This window comes from Carassius gibelio, chromosome B1, assembly GCF_023724105.1.
Source record: "Carassius gibelio isolate Cgi1373 ecotype wild population from Czech Republic chromosome B1, carGib1.2-hapl.c, whole genome shotgun sequence".
Taxonomy (NCBI): domain Eukaryota; kingdom Metazoa; phylum Chordata; class Actinopteri; order Cypriniformes; family Cyprinidae; genus Carassius; species Carassius gibelio.
This window is the reverse complement of record NC_068396.1, coordinates 9,018,976-9,045,629: the sequence shown is the minus strand read 5'-3', so window position 1 is coordinate 9,045,629 and position 26,654 is coordinate 9,018,976. Positions and strand designations below refer to the sequence as shown.

Below are 26,654 nucleotides of genomic sequence, written 5' to 3'. Positions count from 1 at the left end.
AAGGTGAACTTTATGCATGAATAGTGAATTAGAAATGTGCAGTGGTGTTGAGTATTTATAATTTTTTTGTATAATAATAATAATAATAATACTATATATATATATATATATATATATATATATATATATATATATATATATATATATATATATATATATATATATATATATATATATGCATGCATGATGTATGTCTTTTGTCTTTGGCAGTAATGTAAATGCCCTGATGACTCTGAGCTAGAGAGAGAGAGACTGCTGCTGGGTTACACTCATTCTGGTTGTAAGATGATCCCTCCTCCTCCAGAGCTTACGGAGTAAGCAAATGCTGCTCGAGACAGGAAGGACTGCTGAGCACTGAATGCTAACAAGGGGGAGAGAGAGTACATGTCCACGGCGAGCGAAAAGGTGGGGGGTTCAACAGCGAGATATGGAGAAATACAATTAACCTGCAATGTGCCAACGCCAAATTCACGCCGATCACAACCATCCTCACCACCGATCATCACCCTCATCCTCACCGCCACCAACAGCGCGCGCGTCCTTGTCTTTTTCCTCCTAAGTGAAATGTATCGGGACTGTATGGGATCTTTTTTCTGACAATGGAGATTGAGAATATCGTGGCCAACACCGTGCTGCTGAAGGCGAGGGAAGGTAAGAGACGCGCAATGGCGCAAGCAATTATCGCCGGACGCGTCTTAATTTATCCCGTATTAACTTTAACACGGACGAGGCTGAATTCAGCGTCTCACTGGATCTGAGTATCTTCGCCACATCTGTATACATTGTTGAATGTGCTTTCAAAAGTGCTCTCTGATAAATAGCATCTCATTCAGTATGCTATTACGCACTGATTATGCTCAGTCTCCTCTGTCAGACCCCTAATGGAGGTTACTGTGTATTTTCCCCTGGATTCATAACGCAGAGACCGCAGTGTACACCCATCCCCGTCTCTTCACCTGGGAGGGAGGTTGAACTGCAGTTGTAGGCCGCAAGGTTGCCCCTCTTTCTGCGCACAAAGGAGTGCACTATGATAATTGTGAGCTCGGGTTGCTTCTTGCTGGACCGCTATTTTATCTCTGATAAATTAGGTATGACCAAACCACTCGATTCTGATTGGGCAAGCGCGGCATGAGCGCTCAAATGTGTTTTATTTTTAAATAAACTGTCTAACAGGATATTTTACCGTTGCCCATTACTCCGGATCGACGCAAGTTTGGCGAATCAAAAGTTTAGGAAAAACGCTCACACTCACAGTAATACGAATTCCCTCGAATGATTTGACAGGATTTTAAAAGTAGGCATACAATTTCAATTCATACTGTGGGGTGCATTGTAACATCTGAGGGGCACGTTGTAACATGACCATATGACAGGTTAAAATTTTATCTGATCGAATGAAAAAATAAATAAATAAACAAGGTAAACTTCTAATAAAACAAAATAAAAATTCAAATAAAATAATGTCATTTTTTAAGAATTTAAAATAATCTGATTATTGATCCCAACCTTGGGACAGCCCATATAAATGAGTAATTACATTTTACTATGGTAAAATAGCATGTGTGGCTATATTTAACCTCTTTATACATGCCAAAACATTTTATGATTTTTTTTTTGTATAGGCAAAAACTTTTTTTTTTAATCACCAATACATTTTTAGTTTTCATTATTTATTTTATTTTTTTATTTATTTTTTACCAAACTTTGTATAAATATAATTCTCAACTATGATGATAATAAACATGCTTTTAGTCCCGGTGTCCTCATATGAGGACATGTATGAAATCAACGTCCTGTTTTGTTACAGAAAGTCATATTTTGATTTGAAACCCCAAACGATGATTTATGCATTTATACACTCATTTAAAAAAATAATCAGATTTAAATGATAATTACAAAATATGATCATATTTGCATAAGAGTGTCACTAAATTAATATCAGACATATTAGATGACCATGGAGAGGGAGTGGTCATAGTGCAACATTCAAACATTTGGTTTCTCTGAAAAGCCCTGAATGTGCTCTGTACAGGACATCCAGAATTAAACTGTGACATGTACAGTCTCAGAGAAATTCACTAAAATATAATGTCCTTATATGAGGATGCAAGGTCTCAGGAGGTTAAAGCATGTGTGTTACAACTAACACCCCAGTTACTTTGTGCCCAGCACTCCCCTAATTATTGTTATTCAGCATGACAAAAATTATGTAATATTAATATGCGCATGCCCAGTAAGCCCAAGTGGCCGTAGCTGTATCCCCTCTAGCCTTAACCACAATAAAGGGGCAATCACAATTTTAATTCAGTAGAATTCCATTCATATAGATGCAAATGTGAAGATTTTTCGCAAATTTGTATCATGAAAAGCCGTATGACCAATAGATCAATACGTCATTCTTAATGTGATGAAATTATGAAGTGGCTCAGCTAGCCCCCCCAAAAAAAGATAAAACTAGGACTATTTTTCTTAGCGGAAGCTTTAATATTGACATGAAACCGAAGTAGCCATAGATCTTTTCTTCCATATTGTGGCTTATATCTGAGTGTATTGTATAACAGATTATCAAAAAATAGAAAATGTTGGGAGGACTTGGTTCTATGCATCAGTTGTTGATGTGATTTTGAGAAATGTACATGCTCAAAGTAATCGCATACAATAAGATCTATAACATGCTTTCAAACAAAATAGCAGGCATTTTTATTTCATGCCAATTTTAAGTTTACTATTACTTTTAATAATTGAGAATCTTCAATATACCAGCTTTCAACCTGGGACAACGAGGGCCTCAGCAAAGATTAAAACAATCTGACTAACTTAACCACTTTAAATGCTAAAAGTCTTTAAAATGAACGTGTAAACTGACATTAGATGTCATGTTTATTTTCCGACAGAATAACTGGTGTTGTTGTGGTTTTTGCAGAACATACAGTTCTTGAAACTTCTGGAATAACATTAAATTATGCTTAATTGTTTTAACCAATCGGCACTCCTAGTTTCCGGGAAAACAAACAGTATTATCATCGTTACAGCAGAAGAACTCAAAGAAATATTTTAGCCTACATAGGAGTTAAAATGACTGAGAACCACTGCTTCTTTAAAAGGCATTTTTTTGTTCACAGTTGTGCCAGTAGTAGTTTCCTTTAAGTGTGTTAGTTGATTGGATATTCTTCCCTTCTTTGTTTGGTAGAGAATTTATCAGGTTGTGTACAGTTATCTCAGATAGGCCTTCGCTTGCAAAAATAAGGCTGTTCTTTATGATAGGGCCAAAAAATGCATATCTGAGGTCGTCTAAAATTATTACATTAATAAAGTTGACAAATGAAAAGATTTCATCCATCGATTTCAGTATTCAGCATTTTCTGTGATCTATCTTTCATCAAATGATTTAAGTATTTGGCATTAAATTTCTATTATTTATTTACTACATTTTTTTTTCTATTTTTGATATTTTATTTTATATATTTTATACATCTTTAAAATCAGATTAATTTATAGATTTTAGATAGATTATAGATTTTAGTTAGATTTTATTTTATACATTTTATATATTTTTCATTTGTATTATTTAATTTGTAGATTTTATTTATATTTTTAGATTAGATGTTATTTTTATTTTCTAAACATTATACATTAGGTTATGATTCATACGAATGCACAAAGGAAAGCAACAGGTCATTAGTTCTCTTAAGTTTTTTTCCACTCTTTTTAAACTCCTCATTGCCATAATCTTGCAATTATTATGAGCTCATAAATCCTGTAAGCACAGTATTTTTTGTATTTTTATTAAAAGCAAGATGCTGTTTAAAATATTTTAAGACAGAGTACAGCAGGACATGCCAACTTTCCAAAAGTGTTTTATGTTGACTTCCCAAATACATTTTAGGGGAATGTTGAAACGGCATAATTGTTGTGTTTCTGTTTGTGTTGAATAATGAGGAAATAGTTGGAGTTATTGCGTGTCTGTAGGCAAATTGATTTGCAGTGAAAGTGTTGATCTATTTTTCTTGTTTTCAGCCAGTCATCTTGCTTTTTCTCCTGTTTATCTTGTCCATTATGGAAAAATAGAAAATATATTTGTGTACCTTTACATGAACTGTTCCAAAAATTGCTTATATCCTTGCATAGACAGTCCTTTGACTTGTGGCATGAAAGGGCGTTTATTATAGTCTCTTCTTTTGTTTCACTTCAGCGGTTGCTAATTTCTGTACTTCTAGTGTAGATTGCACGAAGTGTATCATGTGTGAGGGTATGACTGGTCAAACAGCTCAGCGGTTGTGTGTGTTTGTGTGTGTGTGTGTGTGTGTGTGTGTGTGTGCATATTATTGCATTAGTATTGAGTGAGGGATGTGTTGTCAATGTATAATCAAATGCAAGAATGAACATGTTGTACTATGTGCATCTGTGCAGTCACTGTCAATTTACATCTTAGATCTTAATTACTAGAGACTGCTGTTTATATTAGATGGTGATCACAATGCCACTAAATTAGCAAATTAACTATTTGTAATGTAACATACTGATAATAAATATCTGCTAAAAGCGTCTGCTAAATGCATAAATGTAAATGTAATGGAAGTAAAGGTAGTTAATTACGTTAAAAAGTAACTGGAGGTTAGATGAGATAAAACAGCCAAGGCATGTGTATGCATGTATACATAGAGCAAAAACTGCTCTCTCTCAGACAGGTTTGCAAAACATATTGCTATGGGTTTCATAAGGAAATGATACAAACAATAAGATGTAGATTAATCACCTACTTCTTACCCCAAAAGTATTTGACCGCCCAAGGGTAATTTCAGAGGCCAGCAGTTCTCAGTCTGTGTGTTTTTTCAAGAGCATGACTTGTAAGGCTGTCTGTAATGTTGCTGAAATTACAGTAAATCCTGAAGGATAAACTCTTCTCATTCCTCTGTTTTGAGGAAAACTGTTTTCCCAGGAATGCTTTTGGCCTCAAGACGGCAAGCTTTTGATTACACTCTTGAAAGCTGCTTGCATGTTTTGCATTAAACAATTATGTGAAAACAAGGTCTGATTATTTCAAATGATCGTACAGGTTCAAACTTTGCCAGCTGTCATGCGTCTCTCTAAAGGCAATGCTCTTTTGGGATTAATAGCATTGATTACCAGATGTATGGAGCAATGTTTGTTTGTTTATTTGATTGATTCAGAACTCAGGAAACATTATGAGAGAAAGGATTTCTGGAAAACTTGCGTTTCTGGCCTTTGTGACAGGGGGTTATTACATTTTAAAAAAACAAAAAACATTTGAATTATATGAATGAATATTACTGATTGTGAATAAAGCAAAGTATGTGCACCTGGATGTACACGGTTCACTCGTGTGGAATAAGTCAATGCCAAAATTATTATTATATTTATTTTCTATGTATATATTTATTTTAACCACAGATACTGACTGACAAATGATAGTAAAGAGTCATAGTGTTCATTTTAATTGTAATTTGCATTGAGTTCATCTTAACAGTTTCTCACCTTGTCTGTCATAGGAGGAGGAGGGAAACGGAACGGACGGAGCAAGAAATGGAAGGAGATGCTCAAACTGCCTCATATCAGCCTCTGCGAGGAACTTAGACGCACTATTGGTAAGATGGATGTATGAAAGAGAGCATTCAGAAAATCGGCATTCAGACATGGCGCTTCACGCTTGAATTGCTTTGAGGGTAGGAAAATCCCTCCAGACAGAATTTAGATACGGGTGAAGAGGCATGATTAATTGTGTTCATTTTTTTAACGCTTTTCATGTTTGTTTTTATTTTTATTATAATTAATTGCGCTCAACTGAGGTATTAATAAAATACCAGTTAGTTTGTATTTGTATACAGACAAACAGTCCTTTCAACCACAGGAAGCAAAACACTTCCAACCACAGGTTTTTTTTTTTTTTGTGGCTTAAATGAAAGTTTGCAAGTATATCTCATTAGTGTGATTTGATGTAGCAGTAAATGAAGAGTGTAAGTCTAAAAGGGAGAAGTGTTTTTTTTAAGAATAGAATTAGAATCGTGAGTGCTAGAGTTAGAGGGTCAAATAAAGATCAGATTGAGTTGGGCGTTGGAGGGAACATTTCATTTAAAAGTCTGTAAAAGTGAGTTTGTGCTTCTTTGTGATGGCACAATCAAGTGATGATCACTTGCAGAATGCAAACTTCTAGAGGGCACATAAGTCTGAACTAATGAATTTAGGTAAAGGAGTGCAGAGCCAGTGGTAGTTTTGTAGGCAAAAATCAATGCCTTGAATTTTATGTGAGCAGCTATTGGTGTCAGTGCAAATTGATAAACAGAGGTGTGACGTGCATTCTTTCTGACTCATTAAAAATTAATCTTGCTGCCACGTTCTGGATTAATTGTAAAGGTTTTATAGAACTGTCATGAGAGCATTGCTATAGTCCAGCCTGGACAGAACAAGAGCTTGAACAAAAATTGTTTACCTTTCTCTTTTTTTTTTATCAGATTTATAATATTAAACTTTTTTTTTTTTTTTTTACTTGTTGAACCTTGTGTACCCCAAAAGGAGTACATTTAAAAATATATATTTTAATTTGGTTCTTAAAAGGGTTGGTTTATTTTGTGGTTCACTAAACAAAGCATACTTGCTAGTGGATTTCTTATTAAAGGCTTTATATTGTTTAGAATGTTGCTGTCAGTTAAATGTATTCTGGTGTGTGGGCAGGTGTGTGTGTGTTTGCGTCAGACAGCTGTAGACCTTTGCTCAGTGAGGAAGTCCCGGCTGAGTCCGTTTCCTCTTGGCCCAGAATGCACCAGACCCAAAGGGTTCCTCAGCTTGAGCTCTGCTCACCATCGCTGTGATTTAGTGCCGTGGTTGTATGCTGAGTTATGCACTTTCTGTGTGTATGAAGGAAATATTTGATTAAAGGGGTCATATCACATTTAAAGCATTTTATTTTTTCCCCTAAGGTCCACAAAAATGTTAGTTGAAGGCTTTGCACCTCATAAATAGAAGGCTTTGCACTCTCTGATAAATTCCATGAATATGGTACAGTTTTGTGTCTGGTGACTTTATTTCTAAATAAAAGCACACATTTCATGTTTTGCTGTGTGACCTATTAGATATGTTGAGAAATTATTATCACATTGCATTAAAAGTATCTAATATTAAACGGATAATGATATATCCTTTTTAAAATAAGGGATTTTAGTCCATTCCTCTCCTTTCATTTTGACACAATCTGTTAAATAGAATGCAACATTCAGGATTTTTTTTTCATAGGGGAATCAATTTTTAATGAAAAATTGTAAACCTTTAAAGACAGACTTACTCTGAGCTATGAGGTAGTTAAACGATCGTATAAGCTTTTGTTAAAGCTACTGTATAAGTCCACATTATTTCTACTACTTTATAACTACTTTTTTAATAATCGTATTTAACAATGAAATTTCTATTGAAAAGTGACATTATCCATGATTATGCGCAGAAATACGGTGAGTGAGAGAATCGTGACAAGCAAATCATGACAAAAGAACACTTTAGAGCTTACCCACTTTCAGGGGTTGGACAATGAAACACCTTGTTTTAGACCACAACAGTTTATTAGGATGATTTAGTAGAGCCTCCTTTCGCAGCCAATATAGAATCAGTTGGTCTTCGGAATGATAGATACAAGTCCTGCACAGTAGCCAGAGGGATTTTAAGTCATTCCTCTTTTGCAGAACAGTGGCCAGGTCTGTACGTGATGCTGGTGGAGGAAAACGTTTCCTGACACGCTCTTCCAAAACACCCCAAACTGGCTCAGTAATATTCAGATCTGGTGACTGTGTAGGCCATGGGAGATGTTCAACTTCACTTTCATGTTCATCAAACCACTCTGTCACCACTCTTGCTGTGTGTATTGGTGCATTATCATCTTGATACACGGCTTGAACCATTGGGTGCACATGGTCCTCCAAAATGGTCCAGTACTCCTTGGCAGTGACGCGCCAATCTAGCCTAGTATTGGGCCTGGGGAATGCCATGATATTGTAGCTCAAACCATCACTGATCCACCTCCATGGCTCACTCTGGGCATGCAACAGTCCGGGTGGTAAGCTTCTTTGGGACTTCTCCACATCATAACTCTCCCAGATGTGGGAAAGACAGTGAAGATGGACTCATCAGAGAACAATACATGTTTCACATTGTCCACAACCCAAGATTTCCACTGCTGGCACCATTGAAACCGGTATTTGGCATCGGCACAAGTGACCAAAGGTTTGCCTATAGCAGCCCGACCATGTATATTGACAGAGCTAGATTAATAGTTTTGGTGGAAACAGGAAAACTGAGGTGCACATTTAATTCTGCAATGAGTTGACCAGCTGTGATTTCATGATTTCTGGATATAGTCCAGGCTAGCACCTGGACTTCTATTCAAACAGCTTCCTCTTTCATCAACAGCTACTCCTGTTGGATGTGGTTCATCCTTCATGGTGGTATGCTGACATCACTCTGATACTGTGGCTCTCGGTACACCAAAAAGACTTGCTGTTCTGGTCACAGATACACCAGCGCACCAATAATTTGTCCACATTTGAACTCTTATGTGTCTCTCATTATGTTGTATGCATTGCAGTTTTTTTATGTACAGCTGTGCTATTGCCCTGCTAATTCAGAATGTGCAATCATTGAATATTGGTCATCAGGCTGCACAAATATAGCCATGAAACCTCCGACGCTATTTTGGCCAGTGTTTCAGTTTCATTGTTCAACCCCTATATATATATAAATAACAAAATTTTACATATACTTCGCAGTATCTGCAAAGTGTACATACACTTGATTCTTAATACTGTGTTGTTACCTGGATGGTTCACAGCTGTATTTTTATTTATTTATTTGTTTTTTTTTTGTGAAAGTTGTTTATGAGTACCTCGTTTGTCCTAAACAGTTCAACTGCCCTCTGTTCTTTAGAAAAATACTTCACTTGCCACAAATTCTTTGGTTTTCCAGCAACTTTTGCACATTTGAACCCTTTCCAACAGTGACTGTATGATTTTGAGATCCATCTTTTCACACTAAGGATAACTGAGGGACTCACACAATATAACATAAGGTTCAAATGCTCACTGATGCTCCAGAAGGAAACACGATGCTTTAAAATCAGGGTAACGTGAACTCATTTTGTTTTCTGGGAAACATGTAAGTGTCTTCTGTAGACTCTAAATGGTAGTACTAAGTGAAAAAATATGATATCTTAATTGTGTTCAAACTTTACACCCCTGGGTTTTAATGCATTGTTTTTCCTTCTGGAGCATCAAGGACAATTAGAGCCTTTTGTAATAGTGCATTTTGCAAATGCAAATAACATGCATTTTGGATTTATTTTTATATTAACATTTTGCAGATACTGCAAAGTGTATGTAAAATTTTGACAACATGCACATATTGCTTTTTTGTTTAAGCTGTAAAGTACACAGTCTTGTACGTAGGGCTGCACGATTATGACAGAAATCATAATTGACAATTATTCCCTTGAAATTTGTATTGCTATTGTTAATTACGATTATGACAATTTACAATGAATGATGTTAATGCCATTGTTTGATGCAACTGCATGCCATATTTTTATATAATCATTTTATTCCCCTATGGGGAAAATAAATGGGGAAATACCGGAACCAAGACTGCTGTAGAAGTATTTGAACTTGAACTTGAACTAATTCTTTAACATAGCTTCAATAAATGGCCTTATTGCATTTGATTTGTGAAAGTTTCACTGTATTTTCATAACACAATGAACTCTTTCATTTCAAAAGGACAATTTAATATTTAATAATGTGACCCTTTAAAGGAAACTCCTCATATGACAATGATAGGTTTAACCCTCTTTCTGTCTCTCTTGTTTATCACTCTCAGAGAGGGATTACACTAGCCTTTGTGAGAAGCAACCAATTGGTCGTCAGTTATTTCGGCAGTTCTGTGACACGCAGCCCAAATTACGGCGGTGCATAGAGTTCCAGGATGCTGTGGTATGAAACCTCTGCACAAATATACATATAGTCTGCACCTCTCTTTAACTTCTCTTTTTACTCTTTTACCATCTCCATGTCAAAAATGCAATTGTTCTCTTACCTTCACTCTAATGGAATACACATTTTGTGCACCCTAACAACACTCATAAAAATAAAGGTTACAAAAGGGTTCCCCAAAGACCCTTTTAGTGAACAGTTCTTTTGAATCATTTGAATAATGATTTGAATCTGTGATTTCATCTCTAATTTCAGCATTATTTGTGTGTGTGTGTGGTTGTTTAGGCAATGTATCAGGTGGCTCCTGATGAGAAGAGGAGAGACGTTGGTTTAAATATTTTAGACACATATTTTAATAATGGGGTAAATATTGTTCTCGCACACTCCTACATGCATGTGTACTTTGAAAGAATTGCTGAATTAATGATTGAACTTGAACTTCTCTCTCTCTCTCTCTTTTTAAATTGCACCCTATCAACCGCTCTTCCTGTTTCCTCTCCCTCCTTCCCATACTGTAGTCGGCAGCTCATCTACCAGAGATGGCTCAGGATGTGGTTGGGGAATGCAGGCAGAAACTGGAACAGAGTCCCTGTAAAGAGCTGTTCCAGGAGTGCACCAGGTAATAACACTGTTATTTTGAATCAAACCAGTTCATTTGCCAGCCATCTACTGTAAGTAACAGCAGTTTTGCTGTAAAGCAACATCTATGCAACAACTTTCGGTAGAATAATAATCTCTAAGACACTTTCCCAGGTATTGATTCAATATTACACTACCGATTGATAATTTGAAAGAAGTTAGTAGTAAGTAATACTGAAAGAAGAAGTACTCACCAACTCTACCAAGGCTGCATTTAATTGATCTTAAATACAGTAAAATGGTAATATTGGTAAAACAATGTGTAATTTATACTATATTTTATGAAGTTATTTTCAATTTACAGCATCATTACTCCAGTCTTCTATCATTATCCTTTACAAACATTCTAATATGTTGATTTGGTGCTTAAGAGTGCTTTCTTATCATTATCGAAAACAGTTGTGCTGCCAATTTTTTTTGTATAAACCACAACTTTTTTTTATCAGGAGTCTTTGATGAATAGAAAATTCAAAAGAACAGCATAATATTTTGTAACATTATCAATGCCTATACTGTCAGCCTTTTCAATTTAATGCATCCTTTTTTTAAAATGGTGCAAAATGGTGCTTTCATGGATTTTCTATTTATTTATTTATTGGTCATTTTGGTACTTGAGATCTCCAGTTCACACATGGACATTAATTAATGCATTCCAAAGACTGTAAACATTATTTTATTTTTTTGAACAATTTACCCTCATGAGAGTGATTCAATATTTTTTTGGTTGAACTATTACTTGAAGATAATGCAGTAGGCTTGTCCATGTGTTACACATGCTTGTTATTTAGTTTATGGTTGGTGGTGATACATTTATGGATCTCAGTTTGTGTTATTTACTGGTATTAGTGTGAATACCTACTGTTCTAGAATGAACCGTTAGCTGTAGTAATACTGTTTGTCTGAATAAAGTAAACACGTGACTTTGAATCTAAACAGTGTTTTGTGTGTTTGTGATTTGCGTCATTCAGTCTTTTAGTTCTGTTTAGTTTAGGCTTCCTTTCTGTTGGAGAGGGGGTGAGGCGGAGTACTTTAACCCTTCCTGTTAAATCTCTATGGGCATTATTTTTTTTAAAGTGTATGTTTATGTATCTGAGTGTGATAGCGTGTTACATTAGAGGAGATAATCACTGATGATCACATGCCGACATTTAAGTTTTGAAGAGTTGCAACCAACAAGTAGAGATGCTACAAATGTAATGACATTTTTCATGGCATACAAGCAACTCCATTTAGCAAACCGAGTATTATGGCAGTGTTATGGAACAAAGATGGTAACAGAGCCAATTTGTTTTTTTGTTTTTTTATGTATTATTGTCATATTCATGCACCATGGCATTTTTATGGCCTCTACACATTCCTCAAGCATTCCTTCTCTTCTTTTCAGGATAGTTCGTGAATATTTAAGTGGAGAGCCATTCTCGGCATATCAGGAGACAATGTACTTTTCCCGTTTTCTTCAGTGGAAGTGGTTGGAGAGGTGAGAAGCATCTCTATCAACCTTTCTGATTTTATGAGGGATTTCACTTTTATGACAGATTATATACTGTTATATACCGTCTCTAAGTTTTAACATGAATTACATACACAGAATGTTAGTTGTAATGAAATCATCCTTTTTGCAATGGAAAATTATATTATATTTTTTTGTGCATTGAATTGACTTTTATTTTATTTGCAGGCAACCAGTTACCAAAAACACTTTTAGACACTACAGGGTATTGGGCAAGGGCGGATTTGGTGAGGTGGGTAATTTCATTACTGTTGGGATCTGACATGAAATATTGGAATATTTATTGAAAAACGTGTTGTATATTTCAAAATCATCATAAACTATTCTTAACAAGTCTGTTATTTTGTAATGATTGTGAGTGCAGTTTTTATGACCTTTTTAATCGTCACACAGCAGGAAAGTGCACAGTTATTTTTTGCTTCACTTTAGAGAAATGACATAAATAATTAGGTGCACTAATTGCTGCCTGATTCTTTCCACTAGGTTTGTGCCTGCCAGGTTCGTGCCACTGGTAAGATGTACGCCTGTAAAAAGCTGGAGAAGAAACGGGTGAAGAAAAGAAAAGGTGAAGCAATGGCATTAAATGAAAAACGCATTTTAGAAAAAGTTAACAGTAGTTTTGTAGTAAGTACTACTTTCTTTTTATTCCTCATTTTTACTTTTATCTTAACCTGTCGTGTCAGTTGCATGCTGGTCTTGTCTGTGTTATTTGTGCCACAAACATTTAAATCCACTGTGATTCAGTTTCTGTGAGGTTCTCAACAGAGGGAAAATATTCCACATATTTCAGGCAAATATTAATGTACTTTTCATGGGACAAATCTCGTCTGGAGTAATAGTTCATAACGAATAGCTATGAACTGAATCATTTTCAGTACCTCCTGACTAGCTAAATCACAGAGGGATGCAGCAATTTTGCTGTTATCCCAAATATCAACCATAAAAATAATTTATTTGCAATGTAAAAAAGGAATTTTAGCTATTTACATGGTAAACAAATATTCAAACAAAGCATATATCACCAAGCAGTCATATAACAACCTTGAAATGGTCACAACACAAAACACATCCCTGGTTTGTTCATATGTTCCTCTTATTGTCTTCACTAGTACCACTTGTAAGGAATGTTCTATTACAAGTTTTTTAACGTTTCAAACAAAAATAGAGGAATCGTGGGATACTGCATTGTATGGTTCTCATTTACCCTTTCAATAGATTGCAACTGGGTTATTGGAATATTTTCCCCATTCACTTTCTCCATGTAAAAACTTCTTGAAGAGAATGGATGGTTTATTGCCTCAGCACTTTATCTTTTGGAACATTTAAATATTCTAAACCTAAAAAAGTTTTTTTTTCTTTTTTTTATTAAAGATAACCGCTGTAATATTTGATTAAAAACACAGTAAAATTATAAGAATGTAAAAAATAGTTATAAATTTACTGTGTTGTGACATTAGAATCTTAATTTATTCCTGTGGTGGCAAAGCTACATTTTTAGCAGCCATTATTCCAGCCTTTTTTAAATTATCTTTTGGAATTTGGTAACACAGTACACATTCTAGAACCTCTAAAACAGTGCCTGCAGTGTAAAGTCGGCCTCTGATTCATTCCACTACAGCTGTAGAGCACCTGAGCCTCTGTCCACCCACCCACACACTAACACACAAGCTCACACAGACACACACTGTCACATACACACCCATTGCAGCTGTGTGCAAATGTCTTTTAGGCATGTAGCATGCATCTAAATTTAAAAGAAAGTGTGTTTGTGTGTGTGTGTGTGTGTGTGTGTGTGCGTGTGTGTGTGTGTGTGTCTGTGTGCAAGAGCATGCATGTGTGTGTGTGTCTCTGTGCACATTCATGCTACAGGCAGGAGCGATTGCTCTTCATGAGCTACTCCACAAATGAGAACATCTCTGTTGCCTAGCAATGCTGACCAAACAGCAGCATTAGAGAGCGGAGTCAAGTGCTCTAAACCTTAAACCCCACACAAACACATATGCACACACACTCTACTGTTCATTCAGTTATAAACAGACTCATGTTTAAAAGTTGGGATGACAAGTAAACTTTAACAGTATAAAGTGACATAATGCTGTGACTAATATGAGCTATGTTTGATGGGACACAGCTTGTGCTCTTTTCAGACTTTGTCTTCACCCTACAGTTACTAACTAAATAGATAACTGGTTATCTGTATGATTGTGTGTGTGTGTGTGTGTGTGTGTGGGTGGGTGTGTGGGTGGGTGGGTGTTTGGTTTGTATGAGGGGCCGTACAAGACTTAATTCATTCTGGCACTCTCACACACTTACATTCTCCTTTCACATACATATATTCTTGCTTTTACACACTTACATTCTTCTTACACATGCATACATTTCTACTCTTACACACACATACATTCTCCTTTCATATGCATATATTTTTGCTTTCACACACACACACATATTCTCCTTACAAATACATATATTTTTGCTTTCACACTTAAACATTCTCCTTACACATACAGACATACATATATTTCTACTCTCACACACATACATTCTCCTTTCACATACATATACACACATATATAGAATGTATGTTTGTAAGAGAAGGATGTATGTATGTGCGAGAGAGAGTATAGTGGAAACGGAAGGCGTTTAGCTGAAACGGAAGGCGTGTAGTGGAAACGGAAGGCAGGTTAGGTGCGATCATCAGACTCAAAGTGACAGGTCTTGATCAGGATGGCTGAGGTAGATGAGTCAGCCGCAGAAGTATTTCAGTAAGCTATCTGGGTTTTAAAACATACATAAATAAATATTATCATCGTTGCATGGCCTCGTCATTTTAACGAGTTGTGATTGAGGACGCGAGCTTAGCCTCAGTCACGTTGCCATATAGACGTATTATAAGCGTCCAAGGATATTTTTTTTTCTTTTTTTCATTTAATTTAGGAAGTGAATTAAGTGGGAGGCAGCAAGATAGGGACAGCGATATCTTTATATTATTTAAATAACCCAAGACTCATTGCGGTTTATTTATTTTTAGATTTTTATTTACTTATTTATTCAATTGCACAGCTCTGCGTGCAGCGATAACTCAGTGCTAGACTAGTGTTCTATAAGCGCCACCTGCTGTCAGAGATTGAATTAGCAGTTTCATCGGAATCGGAAAGCGCTTTATAGCCAAATGTTTACACACAGAAGAAATTTCGTCAGGAGCTTCCAGTACAGAAAGTACAAACATAGTGCAGACACACACACATATAATTAAGGAAATAAAACTAATTACAATAAATAGTAATAATACAATATTAATTCAGCCCATCTGATGTTTTTGTTTTGTGCACTTGCTTCATGTTGCATATATTGTTTGTTTGTTTGCTCAAGGTTAGTTTGGCCAGTAACAAAATAAACATTTAATAAATGTAAAAACCAAAAAAAAAAAAAAAGAGAAAAAGAATAAGAACTAAATAAATTGGCAATGAGAATGGGAATCGGCTCATTTGATTGTAGAATAAATAAAATCCTGATCAGTGCATCCTTAACTGGAATAGTTAGGCCTGAAAAAGAATGGTTTATTTTAGTTTTATCTTTGAACTATTGTACCTATTTGTGCAAAATGGTTATTATTTATTACAATACAATGTTACAGTCAACAATGAAAAAAATAAGTCTTATTGATTGATTGATTGATTGATTGTGGCAAGTCCTGTGAAAATTTTGCCAGGGCAAGTAAAAAAAAGTAAACCACTGGCCGAACCGGACCAGTAGAAAACTTATTTAGCATTAAGCCCTGTTAATACAATCAAAATCAGTGTCTTAACACTTGTACACAGATCTGTAAAACACATAGGTTGCATAATGATATGCTCAAGTTAAAAACTTTAAATATGTACTTGAAAAGAAAAAAGGATGACTTTGAATAGCATAACTGTAAAATTGTGAGGAAGAGCTGATCAGGTCTTGCACATGTATTTCCAGGTCTGAGAATGACTTCCTGCTTAAACAGGAAGTAATGGATTCCAAAAAAAGATACAAGTAAATGTATGTGTAAGGAGAATGTATGTGCGTGAGAGAGAGTAGAAATGTATGTATGTGTAAGGAGAATGTAAGTGTGTGAAAGAGAGTAGAAATGTATGTATGTGTAAGGAGAATGTAAGTTTTTGAAAGCAAGAATATATGTATGTGTAAGGAGAATGTAAGTGTGTGAAAGCAAGAATATATGTATATGTAATGAGAATGTAAGTGTGTGAAAGCAAGAATATATGTATATGTAAGGAGAATGTAAGTGTGTGAAAGCAAGAATATATGTATATGTAAGGAGAATGTAAGTGTGTGAAAGCAAGAATATATGTATGTGTAAGGAGAATGTAAGTGTGTGAAAGCAAGAATATATGTATATGTAAGGAGAATGTAAGTGTGTGAAAGCAAGAATATATGTATATGTAAGGAGAATGTAAGTGTGTGAAAGCAAGAATATATGTATGTGTAAGTAGAATGTAAGTGTGTGAAAGCAAGAATTTATGTATGTGAATGGAGAATGTATGTGTGTGAAAGCAAGAATATATGTATGTGAATGGAGAATGTATGTGTGTGAAAGCAAGAATATATGTATGTGTAAGGGGAATGTAAGTGTGTGAAAGCAAGAATATATGTATGTGAATGGAGAATGTATGTGTGTGAAAGCAAGAATATATGTATGTGAATGGAGAATGTATGTGTGTGAAAGCAAGAATATATGTATGTGAATGGAGAATGTACGTGTGTGAAAGCAAGAATATATGTATGTGAATGGAGAATGTATGTGTGTGAGAGTGCCAGAATGAATTATGGCTTGTACGGCCCCTCATAGGTTTGTGGGTATATATGTATTATGCTCTTTTAGGCTGTTTTTGATAAACAGTAAAAAAGCTTTCTAAAATAGTAAGCACAATTGAATGTGATCAATTTAATGCATCATTTCAGAATAAAACTATGAATGTCTATATATATTGGCTCCCATTGGCGTTATGTTTCACATAATGATGTGAAGGGTCCTTTGATAGTCATCACGCTCTTGTGTAGCTGCAGGTTTCCACAGTAACATCAGCTTCTTGTTTGAGTTCACAGCCCTTTCCCACATCTGTCTACTTCTGAAACCTAACCACCCACAAAGTTGGGTGTAACCGCTGAAGGGTAAGAACCCCTCCTTAACACAGCGGTTTTCGGCTTCTGCAGTGGTACTCCTCACGCGTCACTCAGCAGGTCACAGGACATGCTGGGGTAAAATTATAATACACTGCATAATGTATGATGTAGCTTTTGTGGTTTGCTAAATGTCAAACATTGCCATCATAACCTCAACTTCACGTTTCAGAACACTTCATACTGGCTCTGAAACTTAGTCCTGCGCTGTTCTATAGAAATGAACGATGCTTTAGATTGTTGAGGTGAGATGTGTGGTTACTCTATTACTCTCTATGCTAGTGAAACAAAACTATAAATGAAAACAGGAATGGAGGAGATGCTGTAATGGCTAAAATCATATACAGTACATTTCCTGTGTGTCCATTTTGGATCGTATCGTTTAGTCTGTTTCTCCAGGCGTAACCCTGTGAAGTTTTGAAATGTGTTTCTGTATATTACAGGTGCCATTCATCCGGATGATTTGAAACTGAAAGTGTTCACACATGAAAAAACAATTCTCATGAACTACATTTGACTGTTTGACATGCACCACTAAGTTTCATGTATCCTTCCTTCATGAATAGATAACAATGCACCTCTTTGTCACTCTTTTCCCTTCCTAGGTTAGTTTGGCATATGCATATGAGACTAAGGACGCTCTATGTTTGGTGTTGACTATAATGAATGGTGGAGACCTGAAGTTTCATATCTATAACATGGGAAACTCTGGCTTTGATGAACAGCGTGCCATCTTTTATGCAGCAGAGATCTGCTGTGGCTTAGAGGACCTTCATCGAGAGAGGATCATCTACAGGTGTGTTTATTAATCTCAACACACTCACATTTTACAATGTTTAAATGCATTTCGCAGAAATCTGCAAATTGTCCAGGATTTGAATGATAAAAGGTCTACAGATTCTGTTTAATATTAACTCAGGACTTTTTTCTTTGTTTTGCATGCGCTTTTTTTTGAAGAGAGTGAGCAGTGGAAGGCATAGCAATGTTTGGCTGCGTGATTTGAATATATTTACATTTTTAAGTATATTTTTTGATTGTAAGGCTTGGCTTTCCGTCTATATTGGCAGGCATCGTATTCTATGTAAAATGAATATAAACAAATGTAGATTTTTTTGCATTCTGTCTACGCCTATAATTCAAAACAGGCACTTTCAGTTCGTATGGAATTACCTGGTCACAGCAGTGCTAGTAATAGAGCAGGACTATTATATCATCTTCTCTCAAATTACTGGCTCAACATTATCAAGATCCGCACCATGTGTTACAATACTGTTCTAATTTGGGATTTACTTTTTTTTTAAGAAATTAACACTTAGTCAGCAAGGACACGTTAAATTGATCAAAAAGACATTCATAATGTTACAAAAGATTCCTGTTTCAAGTAAACGTGGTTGTATTATGTATCATGGTTTCCATAAAAATTATATTTTGCAAAAACCTATCAGCATTAATAATAAGAAGAATGTATCTTGAGCACCAGATCAGCATATTAGAATGATTTCTGAAGGATCATGTGACACTGAAAACGGGAGCAATGATGCTAAAAAATTCAGCTTTTCAATCACTGGAATAAATTACGTCTTAATATATATATATATATATATATATATATATATATATATATATATATATATATATATATATATATATATATATATATATATATATATATATATATATATATATATATAACTAGAAATCTTGTAACTGTAATATTTAAGAATATTCTGTTTTGCTGTGTTTTTGTTCAAATAAATTCATTCAAGAAGACTTGGTAACACTTTATTATAAGGTGTCCTTGTTACACGTTATGTGTACTTACTATTATAATAGCAATAAATTATGCAAAATTACATGCAAGTAACCCTAAACCAAACCCTAACTATATAGTAAGTACATATAGTTAATTCATATTCCTTGTCAAAAAAAAAAGGTCATTAGATTGCAGCTGTGTAAAATGAATGTATTCCCTGTTTTTGCAGAGACTTGAAGCCTGAGAATATTCTTCTTGATGACCGTGGTAAGCCGTTGTTATTCACTACTGTGTTTTATGGCCTATTTTCGCATCTGTTTACCTTATTTACGTATATCTACACTTGGGGGTGGACTCTTGACTTTTGCTAGTAGGGAACAACATAGCAACTACCTAGCAACCACACAGAAAAACCTTGGCGTTCACCCAGAACACCCTTGCATTGTGGCAGCGAGTTTTGCACAAACAAAATCAAACGTAAACACCTTATTCAGATCATTAACCTCTTAAGGGGAACATTCTTTTTACTTTACTTTTACTTAAGTATGTCATGTATGGGCATGTTAGGAATGATAATACTGCAGGTTTTAATGAGATGCTGTTCTCCAGGGCACATCCGTATTTCTGATCTGGGACTGGCCGTCCAAATTCCAGAGGGTGAGACGATACGAGGGCGCGTTGGCACGGTGGGATACATGGGTAAGAGCCAAATGCATTCCGTATCTCTTAAGCAGTACTTGTCCTGGAGTGTTTGACTTCATGCTTGTCTCTATGTGTTTTTAGCACCGGAGGTCATTCAGAACGAGAGCTACACCTTCAGTCCCGACTGGTGGGGTTTGGGCTGCCTGATATATGAAATGATTCAAGGTCAGTCTCCTTTTCGTCGCCGCAAAGAGCGTGTGAAGCGAGAAGAGGTGGACCGCCGTGTGTGTGAGGACCAGGAGGAATACACTGAGAAGTTCTCTGAAGAAGCTAAAGACATCTGCCGACAGGTGCAGACCTAATGCTCTTCAGGGGTTTTTGTGCTGTTGTGACTTTAAAATAATGTCAGAATGGTCATATTTATGAGTTGAAAACACTTGAACGATGCAGAAGTGGTATTTAAACCAGTGGGAAACTTCTCATTTTCAAGTTGGTGGCATCAAATAAAGAATTATGGCCAATTAAATTGGTAATTGTGTCAGAGACAAAATGCTAATTTTTTTTATCTTAATATATTAATTTATTCAAAGATGCATAAAAATTTAACTCATAAATGTAGTACATCTCTATTATCTCTATTAACTAACTTAGCTTAAATTTCTACAGTAAAATTAACTCAATTTTGGCAGGGATTCGTTTGTTTTTTATTTTATTATTATTATATTATTATTTATCACGAAAAAAATTAAGTAGTTATGTTAAAATATATTACTATTTTTTGACATAAATCTATGATCAGTAAATCAAAGCAACATTGGAAATGAGCAACATTTATTAAAGAATTTACGATATTTGTAAATACCTTGAAAGTTATATTTACAAACTTTTTTTAAGTAAAGACTAGAAGGTGTACATACACATGTATGATGCAAGGAAAATTATATTTTACTTAAATTATACTCCACATCACTGCTACTGTAGTATTATATAATAATTATATATTATATAATAAATATATTATATATATACACACACACGCACATTTCAGTTTTCACTTTAGTTTTTTTTTATATATTAAAAAAAAATGCTATTTAGCTTTCATTTATTTGATTTCATAAGTAAAACTTATTTTAATTCACTTATTTGCCAAAGTGGCCTTTGTCCATCTATTATTTGTTTTATTTCAGCTTTATTTCAGTGGGATTTTTTTTAAATGGTCTTAGTTTTACAGTAGTTCATGAAAACAATACTTTTTAGAGTAATTCATTTTAAACCTTTTTTTGAAAGTTTTTTTTTTTCAGCAAGCTATAAAGATCTAAAAACTTGTCATGTGTTTTTGTCCTTTCCGTTATCATAGACACTCAGAATGAAGCTGAAATGTTGAATGTTGGCTGTATGTATTCTTTTCTATATGGGAATAGTTCAAGTTAGTTGTGGAGGAGTGTGTTTTGTTTAGGCCTCTCTCATGCTGTCATGGAAGACTGCGACCTCAGGGTCACTTTTACTTCCACTGGGATATCTCCTCTTCTGTGTCAGCCTCACTTCTTTCCCTCTCTTTTCCTGGGCTCCACAGTTGTTACGTAAAGATCCAAAGGAGCGTTTGGGGAGTCAAGGTTGTGGAGCGGCTGAAGTCAAACTGCATCCTATTTTCCGAAACATCAACTTCAAGCGATTAGAGGCCAACATGCTAGACCCGCCGTTCTGTCCTGATGTGAGTTATTCATGTCCATTTATACGTTTTTATCTGCTTGATTAAAAAGACTCTTATTGGACTAAACATGTAAGATGTTCCAATGTTGTTCATATTCAAGTTTTTATTTTATTTTATATATATATAGCCACGTGCTGTGTATTGCAAGGATGTTCTGGACATAGAGCAGTTTTCTACAGTCAAAGGCGTAAACCTGGATCCTACAGACGATGACTTCTACCACAAGTTTGTAACAGGAAGTGTCTCCATCCCATGGCAAAATGAGGTACTACACTCTGGTCACTAAGGGTTAATAATGTTCATAATACCCTTTGGGTTGGCAACATTTGTGAAAAACTTTAAAATAAATATTTTGCCCAACAAAGGCTACATTTAGTTAATGCAGTAATATTATGAAATATTTTTTGCTATTAAAAACAACAGTTTTCCACATCCATATATTTTAAATAGTAATTTATTAATGTGATGCAATGCAGATTTTTCAGCATCATTACTCCCGTCTTAAGTGTGATCCTTCAGAAATCATTCTAATATGCTGACTTTAGATCGATTTAATTTTATAGCTCTCTGCTCTTATTATGTCAATATGTCAACTTTTAAGTATTTTTAGGAGGAACATCTGTTAAATGAGAGACCACTCCAATAAATCAATAACAGAGTGACTTCTTATGACTACCTTTTTTCTCTAGACGTGATAGATGAAACTTTTGATCAGTCTAAATGGTAGTCATGGTGTGAAATAGAGACGGATTGTGCACTGTTCAGTTGTGTATTATGTGTGCGTGTGTTTGTATTTCAGATGATTGAGATGGAGTGCTTTAAAGAGATTAATGTGTTCGAGATGGATGGAGCACTGTGTTCTGATCTGGATGTGAACAAGCCAAATCCAGCACCCAAGCGAGGATTCTTCTACCGTTTATTCCGCCGAGAGGCAAGTGCTAGCGTGCCGCCCGCTGCGGTCAGAGGGGGTGGGGCTTGAGGTATTTTCTGGCTCTTTCCAAATAGACCTTCCTACCTTCATCTTTTGATTCTATTGTCTATTTTGCTTCCTTAATGTTACATACAGTATTACAACCAAAACAGGATATAAAACAAAAACACTTTCTCTCTGTGTGAGTGTGTTTGTGTGTGTGTGTGTGTGGTGATGGGAACAAACCTCTACAACACTATTACAAACTAAGCCTTTAATTTAGGTTTATTCTGCCTAACCCTAACCAGAGTAATACAAACCTCAAAGCCGAGGACTAGTCAGTGTGATGTTTGAATTTTTGTGGATTATCACTTATGATTCCAGTTCATAATTTAACTGTGTAAGTTTGCACAAAAAAGCTGCCATTGGGTACCAATAATTTCACCTCCAATTTAAAATATCAATTTTAAAAAGTAAAAAAAAAGACTATTTATTCTTGGTTCATTTGGGTGATCTGTTACTGAATTCATAATAAAATTATTTTAAAAGTTGCTAAGAATGACACATAATGTGAAAAATCACATGTACACTACTTTATGATGTCTTCCTGAATTTCATAAAAAATACTTAAGCAACACTTTTTTTATTTTTTTTCTTGAAGGTATGTTTTGGTAAATTATTTAAACATAAAATACTACTTTTTATACTTATATATTCACTAATGTGTCCACACATTTAGAAACTCTAATGTTTGCTATGTTAGGGTATGTAATCTTCACCACATCTGATATATTGTTACTGTGCTTTTCATCATTTCCAGGTTTGTTTTAGTAATGCCAACAGTGAGGAGGAGGAGCCATCTTGACTTAAAACCACTCCCACTTCCCATCAGCTGCCAATCAGAATGCTAAACGTATGAATGTTCAACTGTATTTATGAACTGTATTAAACTGTATCATAATTAAAGAAAAGGGGTGTGAGTTTAAAGAATTTTGTACATTTGTACTTGAATTATGTGTAGATGTATATTTTCACTAAAGGTTGAATTGTACAAAAAGCCATAGAAATACCACTTGAATGCATATATAATGTTTTTATTGTTATTATTTTTCATCTGTACTGAATATGAAATGTGTATTTCTTTTGAAGCACAATATAAACCCTCACTTTTCTCGTTTAATGCTAGCCTCCTAGCACTGCCTTTGTTTGTATGTTAGATTGTTTGGCTGGACAGACTTGGTTTTGTACAGTGGGATGAGATAAATGAACATAAAGAAAGGAGTACAAATGATCTATTCATCATTATCGTTTCTAGTGGTCAGCTGTAATGGGTTGATGGCTGATGGTCAATTGCTGATAAAAACTATAGCCCACATATACTGTACAGCGGGGTCCAATGATCTGACAACGCTAAGCAAAATGCTTCTGTTTTTTATATTTCTAATTCCGTACAATTTTTTAAATATAAACGATATGATCAGCATAACAGCATATTTGATTAAAGGTTGAATTGAATATTAACCAGAATATTAGAATGTCATAATGTAACCAAATTGGCTTATTTGATTAGTAAACAACAACAACAACAACAACAAAAATGGTGTAGAAACAATTTTCATTCAGAAATTGCTAGTACATTACTACAAAGTAAGAACAAGAAACCTTGAATTGAACATGAAACTGTGAAGCAGAAATAGTATTTAATATTTCACGAGAATATGAGATGCTTCATGTTCATTTTAGATAACTCTACTTTTTAAAAAATCTTCTTCTATAGCATTCTATTCATTTCTAGTTATAAATTACAATGGAGAGGTGTAGATTTTCAGTGTAGCCTCAGACTTATGGACTCCACTGTATAAGTTATAATTTTAAAACAAAAAATGTCTTTTGACAAAGCCGTTGGTGGTAGCTAGTGCCAGTAGCCTCAAAATGACCAATTATCGGACAATTAATTAGCTTGATTGATATATCAGTCTGTTTCTAGTCTTTCTGCATAGTTTTCATGCAGTTCATGCAACTGTTAAGTTCATGTCTTATGACCATGCGGCAATGGTCACATCCTTTAATATGTAGAGAGAAGAGCACAGGATGTTCTAGAATCTTACAGTGTGAAACAAGTCATTTCTTTATCTTTGGATCTCTGTGCATCAGATGACTATTACCTGTTTTGGTCATGTGCATAAACAAGACAAAAATACACATTTGTTCTAACTTTAAAACAGTAGGACATATTGTGCAGTTGCCCACTGATAAACAGTTTACAGTGGCTTACCTTTGGCGATATCTAGAGAGCAGAATGATTGATGTAATGCTTTTATATATACGTAAATATATGTATATATACTGATATATATGAGTCACTTAAAGGAATAGTTCACCCCAAAATGAGAATTTAGTCCACCATATCCAGGTCATCCAAGTATCAATGTAGATGAGTTTGTTTCTTCATTGGAACAGATTTTGGTGAAATGTAGCATTCTATTACATGCTCACCAATAAATCATCTGCAGTGAATGGGTGCCATCAGAATGACAGTCCTAACAGCTGATAAAAACATCACAATAATCCACAAGTGATCAGTGCAGTAATCCAAAACTGTAAACAAACCCATCATTAAGATGTTTCTAACTCAAAACCATTGCTTTTCAGCGGACATCACTGGAGGAATCGTTATCATGGATTATAGACTGGTATTTTAGCCAGAAGCAACAGTTTAAGGTTAAAGCGCCTTGATGGATTTGTTTCTTAACTTCAGCTGTTCAAAAATTCATTCTGACGGCACCCATTCACTGCAGAGGATCCATTGTTGAGAAAGTGATAGAATGCAACAGTTTATCAAATCTGTTCCAATAAATAAACAAACTCATCTACATTTTGGATGGTCTGGAGTAGCTCTTCAGCAAATTTTGGGGTGAACTATTCCTTGAATCATAATACAATATATTTACTAAAAATACACATCAAATTGAAAATAGAAAATGCTTGTTATTCTTAAACGAGGCTTTTGTTAGATTTTTGACCAGATGCAGGAGAAAACCAATAATGAAAGTTTTGTTAAGTGGCTGTAATTATGGACTGATAATGATAATCTCAAAATGAACCAAATGTTGTCCAATGAATCACTTTTGTTGACTGTTTGCTGATATCCACCACATTTAGTTCAACTTCCTGCCTTTGCTCTTATGGTTACCTTCAGTGCCATCAGGAATCTTTACAGTGGTATCAACAGGCCAGTGTAAACCACCTAAATAAGCTTCATCTTCAAATTTGCTCACATGACGGCTCTTAAATGAGCTGTTGATTTTGCCTTAGGTATCATATGTTCAGTTAATATTCCAAACGGGGTATTGAATGATCTGTTAATGATAATCACATGCACACTTTATGTTAAATTGTGATTACTCATTTTGTTTTACTTTTGTGTGTATTTGTATGCCATTATTTCAGTCACAACGAGGTAATGCTTCCATTCAGAAATGGGAATTAGTCTCAGATGTTTCATTCCTAAATGTGTAGGGGGAAAAAATCCCACTGAAATGTCCTTTATATAGGATATTTTATTTTGATGCAGTTCTCTAAAGCAGAAATGTAATTTTTTAATTTTAAATCTTAATTTTTTATTCTCCTAGCCAGTCGTAATATGCAGAGACAAAATAAAGCATTCATATGATAATTCCATCTCTGGCGCGATCAAAACACTGTTCTGTTCGGTTTGATGGAGAATCACAACCAATGGCATGAGTCGGGGGGCGGGGTTATGACATACTGCAGCATTGACAGTAAAGCTCAAATAGGAAGCACTGTTTTACCTTTGACTGCTCCATCACCCATATTTGTTATTCTCTTTATGAGGATCTTTATGGTCCCTTTTGCAAAGCTGTGAACCTAAACTCTTCTGTTATTCCCACATGTGTGCATGTTCTACTGTATCCATGGTTTTACAAGAGGAAGAGCACTCACATTAGTTGACTATAAAATTATGAGTTGACATATGGCCATTAAAATGTACATTTCATTCTCTATAAAAACTCACAAGAATGTTTGTGTTTTTTAACCTTGTATATTTGAAGATTACACTGCCTTTTCCCTGTTTTCTCCTTGCGGTCACATCTTTGATTGAATTATTCTATATATAAAATAAATAATTTAGTTTAAAAACTGTTTCAATTTGGAATTAATTACAATTATTTTTGTGTGGCTAAACCAAAAATGGACCCTCTAGGTTTGTATTTGATCTATGTTGGCACTTTGTGAATATTAGGCACTAATTTGTCTAGAATTTGACTATAAAACAGTTTGATGTATTTGGACAAAAGGTTCAAAATATAGAAATT

At 34.9% G+C, this 26,654-nt stretch overlaps 1 protein-coding gene across 4 annotated transcripts in view; it reads left to right on the top strand.

Moving 5' to 3' along the window:
* The first annotated feature begins 307 nt into the window (after nt 1-307).
* The window catches only part of LOC127948744 (G protein-coupled receptor kinase 4), a 35,236-nt gene continuing 8,889 nt past the window's right edge, over nt 308-26,654 (top strand). The window contains exons 1-16 of one of the 4 annotated variants that reach the window (XM_052545404.1): nt 308-651; nt 5,511-5,606; nt 9,871-9,983; nt 10,269-10,346; nt 10,502-10,602; nt 12,007-12,099; nt 12,301-12,364; nt 12,616-12,756; nt 17,907-18,097; nt 19,284-19,321; nt 19,664-19,753; nt 19,838-20,046; nt 21,270-21,407; nt 21,535-21,672; nt 22,207-22,338; nt 23,138-26,481. In XM_052545404.1, the coding sequence (XP_052401364.1) occupies nt 600-651; nt 5,511-5,606; nt 9,871-9,983; nt 10,269-10,346; nt 10,502-10,602; nt 12,007-12,099; nt 12,301-12,364; nt 12,616-12,756; nt 17,907-18,097; nt 19,284-19,321; nt 19,664-19,753; nt 19,838-20,046; nt 21,270-21,407; nt 21,535-21,672; nt 22,207-22,338; nt 23,138-23,182 (1,719 nt within the window). In that variant the 5' untranslated portion in view covers nt 308-599 and the 3' untranslated portion in view covers nt 23,183-26,481. Of the gene's footprint in view, nt 652-5,510; nt 5,607-9,870; nt 9,984-10,268; nt 10,347-10,501; nt 10,603-12,006; nt 12,100-12,300; nt 12,365-12,615; nt 12,757-17,906; nt 18,098-19,283; nt 19,322-19,663; nt 19,754-19,837; nt 20,047-21,269; nt 21,408-21,534; nt 21,673-22,206; nt 22,388-23,137; nt 26,482-26,654 lie in introns of those variants that run through there. The other 3 variants (XR_008152179.1, XR_008152178.1, XM_052545403.1) reach the window with 3 other exon arrangements.